The following is a 15,088-nucleotide window of genomic DNA, read 5'->3' as shown; positions in this document are numbered from 1 at the left end:
GGGTTCTTAAGACAGCGCACCAAGATTTAACAAAACAAAACTGTTCTTGTAATCACCACAGTAGGCAACCATCATCACATTCAATTTGCTGCCTAAAACAAATCAACCAAAAAAAAACACCCAAAAACCACTCTGTGGCCATGTTACAGTATTTCCAAAAGATCTAGTTGAAAAAGTTAAAAACTACCAATTCAGTGCAAAAAAAGAAGAGGAGGAAGAATGAGAGAGGGCGAAAAAAGGAAAAGAAAACAAACACATGAAAACCCTAAGCAACCTGCTGACTGGTGACATTTGGACAATTTTGTCCGATTTTGTCCGTAAGGATTGTGCAATGTCAACACAAAAGACAATGTCACCAGAAAAGACAGGATCTGAGTGACGCGTTCAGGGCCCACTGCTTTTCCATTCCTTTGCTTCCCCTAGACACTAGAGAACAGACCCGAGATTGCTCAGCTGTACCAGAGAAAATGAAAGAAAGCAGGCTCATGACCATCTCCTGTAGACGTGGACGATATATTGTTTCAAGTAAGTCTTGCCAGCACCTCTAGAAAAAATGGTAGGTTTCTCAGGAATCGAGTAACTTAAGAAGAAGGAGAAGGGACAGAAACAACAAGGCAACGTTTGCATCCTCAGAGAGGCGGCGAGAGGAATATGGGCCCTAAAAAGGAAACCAGTGGACTATGCAGCCAAGAGGACAGGATCCCCAGGAGACCCTGTAGCTGCCACCCCAAGCCGCCAGCCAAGGCTGTAGGCGGCCGCGGTCCACTCCATCCCCAAATCCAGCACTCATCTAACTGCGCTGCAGACGAGGTGTTGCTCACATTTGATTGTTCACAGGAACAGTCAAGAGAAAGGTTAAAACTTTGGTTCTTTTTCTCCATTAACCTCTGCTCGCTGGCCCACACACCCAGCTCTTCCCTGGCGATGAGCCACATTCATGCACTTGGGGCCAAAGACACTTGTTACATCTCAGAATCAGTGTTTCATTACCTTCGTTTGATTAAAAGAAAGAAAGAAAGAAAGAAAGAAAGAAAGAAAGAAAGAAAGAAAGAAAGAAAGAAAAAAAAACATTTGCTGTATAAAGGCATCAGGGTGGAAACTCACAGCAAAGAAGGCAGAAAGACACCTACCAACGCTCCAGTCCATTTCCTCCACGGCGTCCCCGTAAGCTCCGTGTTTGCTTTTTCCGGCAAAGTCCTTGGAAGAGAACAGGGCCGTGTGCACGTGAAGGTACGACAGGACCAGCAGGAATGGCTTCTCAGCATTCCTGCGAGAGGAGAAGGTTCAGAGCAACGTAAGAACATCTGCCACATGCTGGTAAGGATCAAACTAGTACTCTATGATGCTATGTGAAAAGTCGGAAAGCACCACAAGATGATGTCTAATATTTTACACTTTCAAACATTTTTTTAAAGTGTATTTATTAATTTTCGAGATAGAGAGCAGAGAAGGGGCAGAGAGAGAGGGAGAGAGAGAGAACCCCAAGCAGGCTCTGCATCACCAGCTCGGAGCCCCATGCAGGGCTTGATCCCACCAACCATGACATCATGACCTGAGCTGAAGTCAGATGCCTAACTGACTGGGCCACCCCGGCGCCCCTAATATTGTACGTTTTACTCAAAGAAGCAGAAGTCTCCACGGCGTGCCTGTGAAGAGACTGATGGTTACCCTGTGCAGATCAGTGGAAGGAAGTGCTATGTCCTTGAGGCATTCCCTGTCTAATGCCAATTCAACTCTGGATTCCGCCATATTGCTCACCTTCCACTATAGAACAGGTCTCCTGGAATGAACACTCCATTGTCAACACTAAAGTTTTGGAAATTATATGGAACATTCTAGGAACTGGCCCAAACCGATCAAGAGTCTCAAGTTACTGTGAAAGCAATTCTCTTCTTTTCTTTTCTTTTTTTTTGTGTGTGTGTGTGTGTGTGTGTTTATTTTTGAGAGAGAGAGAGAGAGAGACAGAGGGAGGGAGGGAGAGAGAAAATGAGCAGGGGAGGAGCAGAGAGAGAGGGAGACGCAGAATCCAAAGCAGGCTCCAGGCTCTGAGCTGTCAGCATAGAGCCCAACTCGGGGCTTGAACCCACAGACCGTGAGATGATGACCTGAGCCAAAGTCGGCTGCTTAACTGACTGAGCCCCTCAAGAACAACCTACTCTGTACAATCGGTGAGAACATACAGCTGCCCGAGACTTGTAAGTCACTGTCGATGTTTGGCCCTTGGGACAAATGCCACAAGGCTGGTGAGTGTGGACAGGTCTTGGGGGTCCCCGTGCGGGTCTGCTGAGAGGGGTCAAGAAGTCACGCCACCTCCTGTTTACATCTCCTTCACCTCCTTCCACGCTGTGGAGGAAATGGACTGGAGCGTTGGTAGGTGTCTTTCTGCCTCCGAGAAACGCCCTCAGTTGCCTCATTTTGGTTTTATGTAATCGGTTGAAATTCTACCTTCATCCAGGAAAGCGTCAGAAATTCCTTTCCAGCTAAAAGGGACTACTGAACAAGTGCCCTTTAGAAGGCTGTTGGGGCACAAATGGAGTAGATGAAGGAATAGATGGGTGCCGAATGCAACTTGTACTAGAGCAGCTGGTGCACAAACCAAGAATCCCCTACGTGCTTTCCTTCCCCCACGAGACCACAAGCGGTGGCATGCCACGGACTTTCGTGTGCTGCAGGCACCAGCACAGCGGTTGGTGAGTAGTGTAAGTTCACTAACCCTGTGTTAGCCAATCAAAGCCTGCACTAGCCCTCCTGGCTTCCTCGGGTCCACCCAGGACTTCCAGCACTGCAGGGATCCAGCAGTGCCACATGGTTTGTGTGCCAGGTGGTCGGTCTAGAGCAGGTACGATCATATATACCTATGTGGTATACATGCCTACATATGCAATACATGCATACCTGTTTTTATATGTATGCCTATACGTATACACACACAGATACTATTCACCTATATATATTATTAGGAGGTGTGTTTACGTGTATGTATGCATATATACCTACACATGTATCAGTATAGGTGTGTATATATATGTATACATATACAGTTATGCATATATTATTAGTATACATACATATACACACACACACAAACTATATATACATTATTAGTACAGCTGTGGGTATATATATATAGGTATATACACATACACATATACACCTATATATGTTATTACATAAGTATGTGTGTGCGTATATTATTACTATAGATAGTATATACATATACTCATATATACCTGTACATATATTATTAGTATAGGTGTATATACACACACACACAAACCTATACATATATTATTAGTAAATGTGTGTGTATATATATGTACATATATACACCTATGCACACGTTATTAGTATAAGTAGAATATATATATGTACTCATACACCTATACATATATTAGTGTATATACATATATCTATGTATATACACACACACACACAAAAACCTATACATATATTATTAGTATAGGGGTGTGTGTGTATACATATATGTACATATATACACCTATGGATATATATGCATATATTATTAGTATAGGTAGTATATATATGTGCTCATATACACCTACACACATATTAGTATAGTTGTATATGTTATATATATATACACACAAAGCTATATATATATGTGTGTGTGTATATTAATATAGCTGTGTATGTGTATATATATATACACACATACATATGTATATATATACATATATATATATACACATACACGCACACATATACAACTATACATATATTATTAGTATAGGTATACACATACAAACTTATACATATATTAGTATAGGTGTATATATACACACATACACATATACAGAAACCTATATATACATGTATGTATATATGTATATATGTTAGTATAGCTGTATGTGTGTATATGTGTATATTATATATACACATATACACAACTACACATATATTATTCATATAGATGTGTACACAAACTTATACATATATTATTAGTACAGGTGTATGTGTATATGAATATATACATATGTGTATGCGTATGTGTATATATTCATATACACATACACATATACACCTATACATATATTAGTATAGCTGTATATGTGTGTATATATATATATATATACGTATATATATACACACACACACACACAAACCTATATATCTACACATACATTTATATATATACCTACACAAGTCTATATATCTATTATTAGTATAGCCGTGTGTGTATATATATGTACACATACACACCTATACATATACTATTAGCATAGATAGTATATATATATATATATGTAGTCATATACACCTATATGTATATTAGTATAGGTGTATATACACACACACAAACCCATATGTATATTATTAGTATAGGTGCGTGTATACATCCACACAAATATATATTAGTATGATGTGTGTATATATATATACATATACACATACATGTGTATATTAGTGTATATATATATATACACACACAGATATAAACTCATATATTAGTATAGCTGTGTATATACATACACACACATATACACCTATATATATTATTAGTATATGTATAAATATATACACATACAAATATGCACCTGTTGGTATAGGTATATACGTCATAACATATAAATTATGTCAGAAGCCTCTGATCACCTTGAAGTGACTGTCACTTCTGTTCACCATCTTTGCCAGTCACCAAAAGCTCTCAAAAAATAATCTGTTTAATGAAATCAATGACATCAATATGCCTTTACATATTTATTTAGTATGTTAAGTTGCCACGATAACGAAAAACATCTCAAATTTAGAACAGGGTATCGCAACACTAATGAGTCTACCTCTGATAAGGAAACGAATGCACACTCTGCCAAATGCATTTTTATTTCCTCATGTGCATATAGCTCAGGTTCCTCCTGCCCATGCAGTGCCTCATGGGTCACTCCTCAGATCCTGTGCTTGTCACACTTGACTTTTAAGGTTGCTCCTTGCACTGACATTCCTTTGCCTTTTGAAGGAGAAAATAAGCATAAAGCATTGCATACTGAGTGAGCTGGGTCCCTTCTATTCTCAGAAACCAGATCAAACTGAGCCAGTTATTATTTCACGGCTAAGCCAAACAGAAACAAAAACACCAGCCAGCAGATGAGCAAAAAGCCTGTATATGGTCTGTGCCACTTCTCCCCAAAAGTGGAATTACCGTGAGGATCCGAACGCACAACATCTAGTCTCCCGTAACTTCCTGTTATTTCTCAGAAAGGAAAGATCCATTAACGTTCAGATGGATGCACGGGAGGCATCCCCAAGCTGACCTGCATGTGAGCACGTCTAGCACGGCATCGCTCTGGCCACTTGTAGGGGTAGATACCCTGGAAGATGCTAAGCCATGACAGGTCATGGACCTCTGCCCTACAGGGCAGCCAGTGAGGCCCCCATCCTGGTGCTTTTGGGAGAAGTTTACTCAGACTTGGACATGCTGCACCCCCCTTCCCAAGAGGCAGGTGGGGACCCTAAAAATTGGGTTAGATTCCCCCCAACCAACCTGGAATTACACCCTTTACACTTGTCCCTAAATAGGCAGGTGCATCGTGTACGGATCCAGTTCCACCGTCCTGTGCTGTCCTGCTTATTTTGGGGCTTAACGTTAAGGAAAACAGACAGCTTAAAAACGCCATCTTCCGAGCACATATGTGGTCAGAGCTGGAGATATGGGATGTGCTTGACAGAATTTGCTGAGAATGCAGAGGTGTCACGTGCCCAACAGTTTCAGAGAAATAAATAAATAGATGGATGGATGGATCGATGGATGAAGAAGAAAGACCGCTGATGAAGAAGAGAGACTGGCAGGATCCCAACATGGAGGCATTTTGAAATGTGAGCCGAAAACAAAAACAGTACGTGATAACGTTGTCCCAACAAGCAAATCAGGGAACCCCAGACACACGGTGCTCATGATGAGGGTAGTAAGAGCCGTCGGGGGGAGAGGGTGTGCACCACTGTGGAGATGAACCTGAGCCGTGGACAGTGACTTCTGTTCCTGGGACATAGGAGGACCCTCCGCAGAAGGGGAGAAGGTCATCCGTGCGTGTATGATAAGAGTGCACAGAGTTACACGAGTCTGTCTTCTATCACGTCTCTGCAAGGTGGTTTTTCACTGAGCGGACAGGACATCACGGACACCAGCCATGATGCTGGGTGCCAAAGCACGGGATCAGGTATTAGATGCAACGCTGGGAAATGTCAAGTGGACCGGGGCTTGTGACAGCCTATGGCATGAAGATTTACCGTGTGGGACTACAGGGACACTGGACGGTTCATGGGACATGAGCTAGGCACACGCAAATCCATGGCTTCCGTGCACACACCCTGCAGTGTGACTCACAGCCTCCTCTCTGGGGTAGCAATTCTCGCTGAGCAACAGCCTTTGACAGAGAGGAGGTCAGAGTCATCGAGGATACCTGGGTCTACGACCTAGAAGCCTCCGTGACACTCCATCAAGTTGCTGGGAGGGAGACTCGTCAATAACAGCTTAGGTCCTGTTTTATTACCTTCCGTACTTCAGTACACACTTCTGAAAATGTATTGCCACGGTCTTGCACGCCGCGTGAAAAGATAGAGAACTTTCCGCCGCTACATGCTTTCGCTGTGTTTGTAAAAATACAGCAGGCAGCTCTGTGCCTTCCCAGTAGCCTGCAATCATTTCAATCTGAGAATGCAAAGACTGATGTCCTATAAATACAGGGTGAAAACATAGGCAAGGAGACGGAGAAGGCATTTGGTTTTCTTTTTTCTCAAGTTGTTGTTGTTTTCTTTTTGTTTGTTTTTGTTTTTTTCTGTCTGCCATGAAGGTCTGGAACAGCATATTCCTCATCCAAGGGCTTGACCGTTCTTATTCAACCAAAGTCCCAGCATGAGCCAGTGTCGGGCATAACTGGGAAGCACACAGGAATATGTGTTGATTCCTTCTGAGAGCCCTCGGATGCTGTGATTTCAGCAGGCACGAGGCAGCAAATGGCATCACCAGTCACCCAGCCAGAGGTCAGTGCCGCCGCTGTGTACAAGACACAGATGTACACACCCAGCGATTCCTCTGTTCCCTCCACACACAACACCACATCGACCGGATGAACATTTGGCGGACATGGTACTCGGGACTGAAACTATAAAGGTAGGCTTTCTCAGATCCTGCCGCCAGAAACCAATCTCAACTTGGCAGGGTCAATAACTTGCTCCTGGAGAGAGGCAGGTTCCAAAGGTTCATGCAACGTGACGCTGCGTGCAAATGCTTTCCACAAACACGTGTATGTCAGCACTCTCCCGGTGTATACTCACAGACAGGACACTAGATGATGGCAGGCACCTGTCCTGGGTATTTGCTACCCAGATGAGCTAAAAGCACCAGTGTGATTACACGGAGCCCCCAAATTTATTCATTCAACAAATAGGAATAATTTTTTAAAAGATTTTATTTTTAGGGGTGGCTGGGTGGCTCAGTTGGTGAAGCATCCGAGTTTGGCTCAGGTCATGATCTCACGGTTCATGGGTTTGAGCCCCGCATCAGGTTCTGTGTCTCCCTCTCTCTCTGCCCCTCCCCTGCTCATTCTCTCTCTCTCAAAAATTAAACATTAAAAAAATTAAAGATTTTATTTTTAAATAATCTCTACATGCATTGTGGGGCTTGAACTCCCAACTCCGAGGTCAAGAGTCACATGCTCTACCAACTGAGCCAGCCAGGTAGCCCTAAATCATAATAATTTTAAAAATAAAAACTGACATGTATGGAAAGAAACCCAGAGAGATACCACTAACACACAGACTTTGCTGCACCTTGGGCTGGGGAAAGCGAGAACTTAGTGTGAAGGAGCAAAGACCAGCAACAATGTCAACATTTGACATTACCCATTTTTACACTGCTTCAATTTTTTAGAGTAGCACGTGTCACTTTTGGAGCCACAGAAAAATAGAGATGGCTCTGGAAAACAAAAACAAAGACGAGAAAACTAGGAAAGCCACCTTCTTCCCTCGAAAACGCAGGGAGACGAAATGGACACCCAGGTCTGAAAGCCAGTCTATGTAACAGACCTAAAAAAAACCTGCCTGGTTTCAGTCTTCACCCACATCCTTCCAGCCTGCCCACACTGGCCTCATCTGCTGACCTTCACGCTGGGCTCTCTGTGTAAGAATTCCGCACACGGAGACTTGTCTGTGGCTCTCACGTTACATTAGATGGGTCACCAACGGAGGCTACCGGACTCTGAACCCACTCATCACCAGCTGTGACTCTCCAAGCCCACTGTGACCTGAATGCATGTACCTGAGGTCACCCACACGCCCTACCCTACAACAGGTACAGGAAAGATTCTTTGCTGCTTCTGGTTGAAAATTCCCTGGTGTCCATGCATTCATTCTCCTAACCCAAAGAAAGATTTTATTTTTAGGGGTGAGGTAACTGCAAGACACTGAGGTTATGCAGAAACAAAATAAAAAGATTGTTTCCCTGCATTTTAGGTAACAGGAAATAAAAACATCTGTAATTGTTGTAATAGGAAATGAGACCCCAAGGAAGGACATGGTTTCTCCAAAGTGCCTTTGGAAAATCGATCGCATTTCTTTTCAGTTACTAGGAGAGTACCTAAAATGGTGGCAGAGAGAGCCTCCTTGGATGGGCCCTCCAAGGGGAGAGAAAGAGAACAGGAGAGTATATTCACCCCATCACAGTAAATGTGCCTGCTAGGAATAACTGTTATGATCCTGATGGACAATAGAAGACAGATCATCTATTGTGCAGGTTCGCCCCCAGCCTAGGGACAGGGAGAGAAGCCCATGAAGGACACAAAAAGAGGACCCCGGGAAGTGAGTAAAATGGGGGTCTATTCTAAGGCACAGAGAGTACAGCAATTCATTCATTCAACAGTGGTTCTGAGTGCTAAAAAAAAACAAGCTAACATTAAAACACTGAGAAGTTTCCCATAAAAAAACTCCCCCTCAAATAGTTCCCTCTCACAAATAGGCATTTATCCTTTCTCTTTTTTAAGATAAATGTTTATTTGTTTTTGACAGACGGAGAGCAAGCAGGGAGGTGCAAAGAGAGAAGGGGACAGAGGATCTGAAGCATGCTCCATGCTGTCAGCACGGAGCCTGATGTGGGGCTTGAACTCTCGGAACCGTGAAATCATGAGCTGAGCCGAAATCAAGAGTTGGATACCCAGTCAACTGAACCACCCAGGACCTCCTCTCTGGAACAAGAGACAAGTCAGCAGCACCAGCCTGCATTTCTGAGGGACAGCAGGCCACCACTGGGAAGGAGCTGAACCAAAGCCAGTTCCCTTGGGCCTCCAGACCTGGACCACCCATTGCTAATTTCCTCACCAGCCTGGACCCCTGGGAACCCGTGCTTCAATGCCTGACGTCCCAAAGGCCGCGCTTGCTGATTCCAGTTTAGGTCATAATCCCAGGGCATAAAAGAGATGTGTGTGTTTGATGAAAGGAGGAAGGTCTGAGAGTGCTTTATCCACACGCCCCCTTCAGTTAGGAATGCTGTGGATCTAGACACACTAGAGCAAAAAGCAAGGAGCTGCCTGTAACTGTATTTGGCTTGTGGCTTGCTCAGCCTGGGATGGACACTCATACTAAGAGCCCAAACCCCCTGCATTCCTAAACCCACGTCCTGTTGGCTCATGCAAGGTAGAAACCAATCAAGGGGCATCTATCCTTACTGAGCAAGACCATTCTTTAATTACTTAACCTTTCTCCTGTTGAACACATATGTGTCCCTTTGTGTTGCCCTTAATCGTTAATCTGATGTACTTTTCTCCCCGTGAATTAAAATCGATATCACCCCCATTCCTTTCTGGCTTAAACTCTTATTTAAACTAATAAAGTCATCCCACAATCTCTTTCTTCAGAAGATGCTTTGTGCCAAATCGCAGCTATTCATCATGGCCACTTATACCACAGTCTGGCTGGAAATGTCAAAGGCTAGGTCGAAGGGACCCTGTAAATGCATTTCAAGATTTTGACTGTGCCAAATATCAAAGGCAGTGGAACAGGATAAAAGGTCAGGTCTTCCGATGATACATTTATCAGCCAGTTCCAGGTTTTACAGCATTGTGATGACAACAATGTTTGCAGAAAGAAGTCTCTATTTCCTGTAAAACTGAATACCATGGAAAATGGTAGAGGGAGCACTTCCCCGTGACCCTCCAGTAAGCACATACTCTCTGTGTGGCAAAGTTACCTCCTCTGCTTACTCATGCTTTTCCAACATTCTGATGTCATGGTCGCTTCCCTTTGCAAATCAGTATTTGTTGAAGTCACAAAAATGAGATCTTGCCACTCTGGGAAATCAGAGATTAAAAACAGAACTCTAGGGACCTCATCAAGACAAAAGGCTTCTGCATGTCAAAGGAAAACAATCAACAAAACTAAAAGGCAACTGATGGAATGGGAGAAGATGTTTGTAAATGATGTATCAGATGAAGGGTTCGTATCCTAAATCTGTAAAGAACTTATGAAACTCAACACCCGAGAAACAAATAATCCAGTGAAGAAATGGGCAAAACACATGAATAGACACTTTTCCAAAGAACACTTCCACATGACTAACACACACATGAAAAGATGCTCAACATCCCTCATCGTCAGGGAAATACAAATCAAAACCACAAGGAGATACCACCTCACACCTGTCAGAATGGCTAACATTAACAAGTCAGGCAACAATAGGTGTTGGCGAGGATGCGGAGAAACCCTTTTGCACTGTTGGTGTGAATGCAAACTGGTGCAGCTATTCTGGAAAACAGTATGGAGGTTCCTCAAAAAATTAAAAATAGAACTACCCTATGACCCAGCAATTTCACTACCAGGTATTTATCCAAGGGATACAGGTATGCTGTTTCGAAGGGGCACATGCACCCCAATATTTATAGCAGTGCTACTGACAATAGCAAAAGTGTGGAAAAAGCCCAAATGTCCATCGATGGATGAATGGATAAAGAAGATGTGGTCTATATATACAATGGAGTATTACTTGGCAATCAAAAAGAATGAAATCTTGCCATTTGCAACTACGTGGATGGAACTGGAGGGTATTATGCTAAGCGAAATGAGTCAGTCAGGGAAAGACATCATATGACTTCACTCATATGAGGAATTCAAGATACAAAACCGATGAACATAAGGGAAGGGAAGCAAAAATAATGTAAAAACAGGGAGGGGTACAAAACATAAGAGACTTTTAAATACAGAGAGCAAACAGAAGGTTGCTAGAGGGATTGTGGGTGGGGGGATGGGCTAAATGGGCAAGGGGCACATTAAGGAGGGCACTTGTTATGAGGAGCACTGGGTGTTATATGTAGGGGATGAATCACTGGATTCTACTCCTGAAATCATTATTGTACTACCTGCCAACTAACTTGGATGTAAATTTAAAAATAAATAAATAAATAAATAAATAAATAAATAAATAAATAAATAAATAAAGGAACTCTAGATCTTTGCCAAAGTTTGCATTTGCTTTCTAGTAGACTCAACGCTAAAAATACAAGAGATATCCCTTCTTAAGCTCAACTGAAAATTATTAGCATTTATTTCACTTCCAATGACAGCCTCTTAGCACACACACACACCTACACTAAATATGTTCAATACATATTGAGTACATGTTGAATACGTTCAATATGCACTGAACACGGGAGCCTGGAGAACAGAATTCTCAGGGTCAATTTCATATGAATTTTTGAATCCAATCGCTGGATACCATAAACTATAGAAATTATGTGGGTGCGTGTAAAGTCACCGTGCCTCTTAGAAATGCCCTCTTCAGCCTGAACATGTGAATATTCGCAGAGAAAAACAAAGAGAAGTTTCTTTCAATTGTAATGTTTTCCCTAGCAACGAAGCGGTGTTTTCCATGAATTTAGGGAGACAAGAGGCCAACATATCTGGCCCCTGACACCACACAATGACCCAGGTTCCCCTCGCTCTGTCGAGGACGCTACGAAACGTGGATCTCATTCTACCCAGTGGCATTAACCTTTTTAAATGTAGCCTTGACTTAAATGAACAAAACACTACTTTGTGAATAAAATTAACTCACTAAATTCACCTGTTATTATGCAGCCTCTGTTTTCTTTTCAGAATATGCAAACACTTCTCCATCACCATGGTAATGACTGTGAGGACCTCAGAGCTCCTGGAAGAATTACCAGGATGCATCTCCTTTGAGGGGTGACACCTGGACTCTTCCGTTTGTAGAAGGTCTGCTGAGACATCTGTAAGATTCCCCGGTCTCCTTCCACCTCCCCTGTACTCAAATCTAATCACCAAGTTAGCAGAGTCCCTGGCAGAGCAGAGCAGAGGCATCTAAATGGTCCACTCCGAAAGAGAGAGGAGGCTTCATGGGCACTTAGCTGTGGTTTTGGATCTAGTGTGTAGCTATTAGTCATAGGGCTTTGGTAATTCACTCCAAATGTGGGGCCTCAAATGCCCCCACAAGAAGACATCTTTTCTCCCATCTCATATGGCTGTTTTGCAGCATGAAAGACGTGATGTGTGTATCCCCAGGGCCTGGCAGGAAAGGACCACTGAGCAGAAGTCGCTGACACTTGAACATGCCCCGTTTGCACCTTGCACCCAAGCTGGCTCTGATTTACAGAGCCCTGAAGACAGTAATGCCTAAGGGAGGAAGCTGGATGGCTGTAGGATCCTTCACTCAGCACACAGGGGAAGGCTGGCAATCTCCAAGAAATCTACAGCTCATTCCTGCCTCTAAGAGCAACAAGGAGTCTTGCTAATTCGAGTGGGTTCAGGATGAGCCGCCTCTTGAATTACTATACAGCTTCTAACATATGGTGTGGTGAACCAATCATCTAGCCTTCCAACAAAAACATCTCCCCAAGACAAATTTTATCCCTGGGAGTAAATTAGGATGAGGCCCCACGGACCATGTTGTGGTTCAGCATTCCCAACCACCAGTCTCCTCAATGTTAGAAGTAAGCACTGGTGACCTGTCTGTAGCAAATGTGCTTCAGAAGATCTCATGCCCCTGTCATCCGCAGCTCTACACCTCAAGTCCGTATCTTCAGTATAAAATCATTCCAGCGAAAAGGCTTAGAGAACGAATATAAATTTTAGAAATAAAAGGGGCGCCTGGGTGGCTTAGTAGGTGATCTCACAGTCAGGGAGTTCGAGCCCCGCATCAGGTTCTGTGCTGACAGCTCAGAGCCAAGAGCCTGCTTTGGATTCTGTGTCTCCCTCTCTCTCTGTCCCTCCCCTGCTCTAGCTTTCTCTTGCAAAAAAAAAAAAAAAATGAATAAAAATGTAAAAATAAATAAATAAATACATAAATAAATAAATTTTAGAAATATCAGTTTAAGCCATTTTTATCACTATTATTGACATACGAATTGAACGTGAACTGCATACCCCCCACATTGTCTTTTATGCTAACCTATCACGAGAAGGCGCCATTTTCCACTGGGAAATTCTGAACTGAAACGCATTTGAATAAATTTCAGAAACATTGCCATTGCTTTGGTCATCGTCCTGCTCCTGCCGAGTCTGAATCCATTTCTCACACAAAGGTGGTAAGACCTTCTTAAATTATTCAGGATATGCTGGCCAATGATACAACACATATAAATGAGGTCTTCACCTCCTTAAAACAATCTTTTTTTTTTTTTGTACAAATGTTGCTATGATTCTTTGGTGACACATTAATGCAGATCTTTCAAGATGTGTGGCCGTCACCCGCAGTGAATCAGGTATCACATGTGACACAGTCTGAGGACAACTGTACCCAAGGATGGGTTCACCTAGATGTTTTCAATCTTTGTGTGTTCAGGCAACGTCATGGCAAAAGCTTTTTGGGAAACAAATGCAGTATTTTCACTAATACTGACTGCATGTGCTACACCAACGTGAGCAACAGGCATTTCCTCTGGAACCATCTATTTCGAAGAATAAACCCTTCTGTAATAACTCAATAACCCCAACTTTGAACCGCGGTGTTGCTCGAACGTCTTAAGTCTCTAGTTCTGCCAGAAAATTGCAGATGCCTGCATCTCATCCACATGAACGACACAGGCTTCAATACCCTTAGGATCAAATTGCTCTCGGTTCCCTCCCAAAGCCACATGCAGAGGGACCCATTAAAATGCCTTGTAATCATATGAAGATTCACACTCTCTATAGATTCCTCCACTGCTGTCAAAATACCACATGTTGAAAAGAAGTGATTCATCTAGAAGCCGAGTCTGATCCCTGACCCCTGTGATTCTGCAGGGGCCACCGTATTATTCATGTCTCCTGTTTCTGAGAGATTGCTAGTGGATGCAGACGGATGGGCGAGTGTTCAGCTGTTAGAGCAAATTTGGCAGACAGCAGACTGCTGTGTTCTGGCATGAGTGGACAGGTCTGCAATCCCAGGGAGCGCTGTCTGAGTCCGGGATGGCTGCTCCCTTGCTTAGAAAACACAGCGAGGTTAACCCACGTGGTAAGAGCTTTTTCAACCACGCGAACTGTGGCCCACTGTTGACTTATGACGCTAATTTAGTGTCACAGCCAGTTCTTAAAAAATAATACACAACAGGGACACCTGGGTGGCTCAGTCGGTTAAGCGTCCAACTTCGGCTCAGGTCATGATCTCGCGGTCCGTGAGTTCGAGCCCCGTGTCGGGCTCTGTGCCGACAGCTTGGAGCCTGGAGCCTGCTTCGGATTCTGTGTCTCTCCCTCTCTCTGCCCCTCCCCCACTCACACTCTGTCCCTCTCTCTCTCAAAAGTGAATAAACGTTAAAAAAAAAATTAAAAAAAATAACACACTACAGGGGCACCTAGGTGGTCAATTGGTTGAGTCTTTGACTTTGGCTGAGGTCATGATCTCACAGTTCCTGAGTTCGAGACCCACATGGGGAGTCACTGCTGTCAGTGCAGAGCCTACTTTGTATCCTCTGTCCCCCTCTCTCTGTGCCCCTCCCCCACTCGTACTTTCTCTCTCAAAAAGAAAGAAAACATTACCAAACACACACACACACACACACACACACACACACACACACACACAACAGAATAAGATGCAAAGTGGAGCGCCTGGCTGGTTCAGTCGGTTAAGCATCTGACTTCAGCTCAGGTC

General features: G+C 43.4%; 1 protein-coding gene across 5 annotated transcripts in view; it reads right to left on the bottom strand.

Moving 5' to 3' along the window:
- The window catches only part of STS (steroid sulfatase), a 160,414-nt gene that overhangs the window by 63,199 nt on the left and 82,127 nt on the right, over positions 1 to 15,088 (bottom strand). For all 5 annotated transcript variants that reach the window (XM_053202037.1, XM_053202036.1, XM_027050618.2 and 2 more), the window contains one exon: positions 1,131 to 1,267. In XM_053202037.1, coding sequence (XP_053058012.1) covers positions 1,131 to 1,267 — 137 coding nt within the window. The remainder of the gene's footprint in view (positions 1 to 1,130; positions 1,268 to 15,088) is intronic.

Source organism: Acinonyx jubatus, chromosome X (assembly GCF_027475565.1).
Source record: "Acinonyx jubatus isolate Ajub_Pintada_27869175 chromosome X, VMU_Ajub_asm_v1.0, whole genome shotgun sequence".
Classification (NCBI taxonomy): Eukaryota; Metazoa; Chordata; class Mammalia; order Carnivora; family Felidae; genus Acinonyx; species Acinonyx jubatus.
Note: the sequence above shows the minus strand (reverse complement) of the source record. Positions and strands in the feature narration are given on the sequence as shown.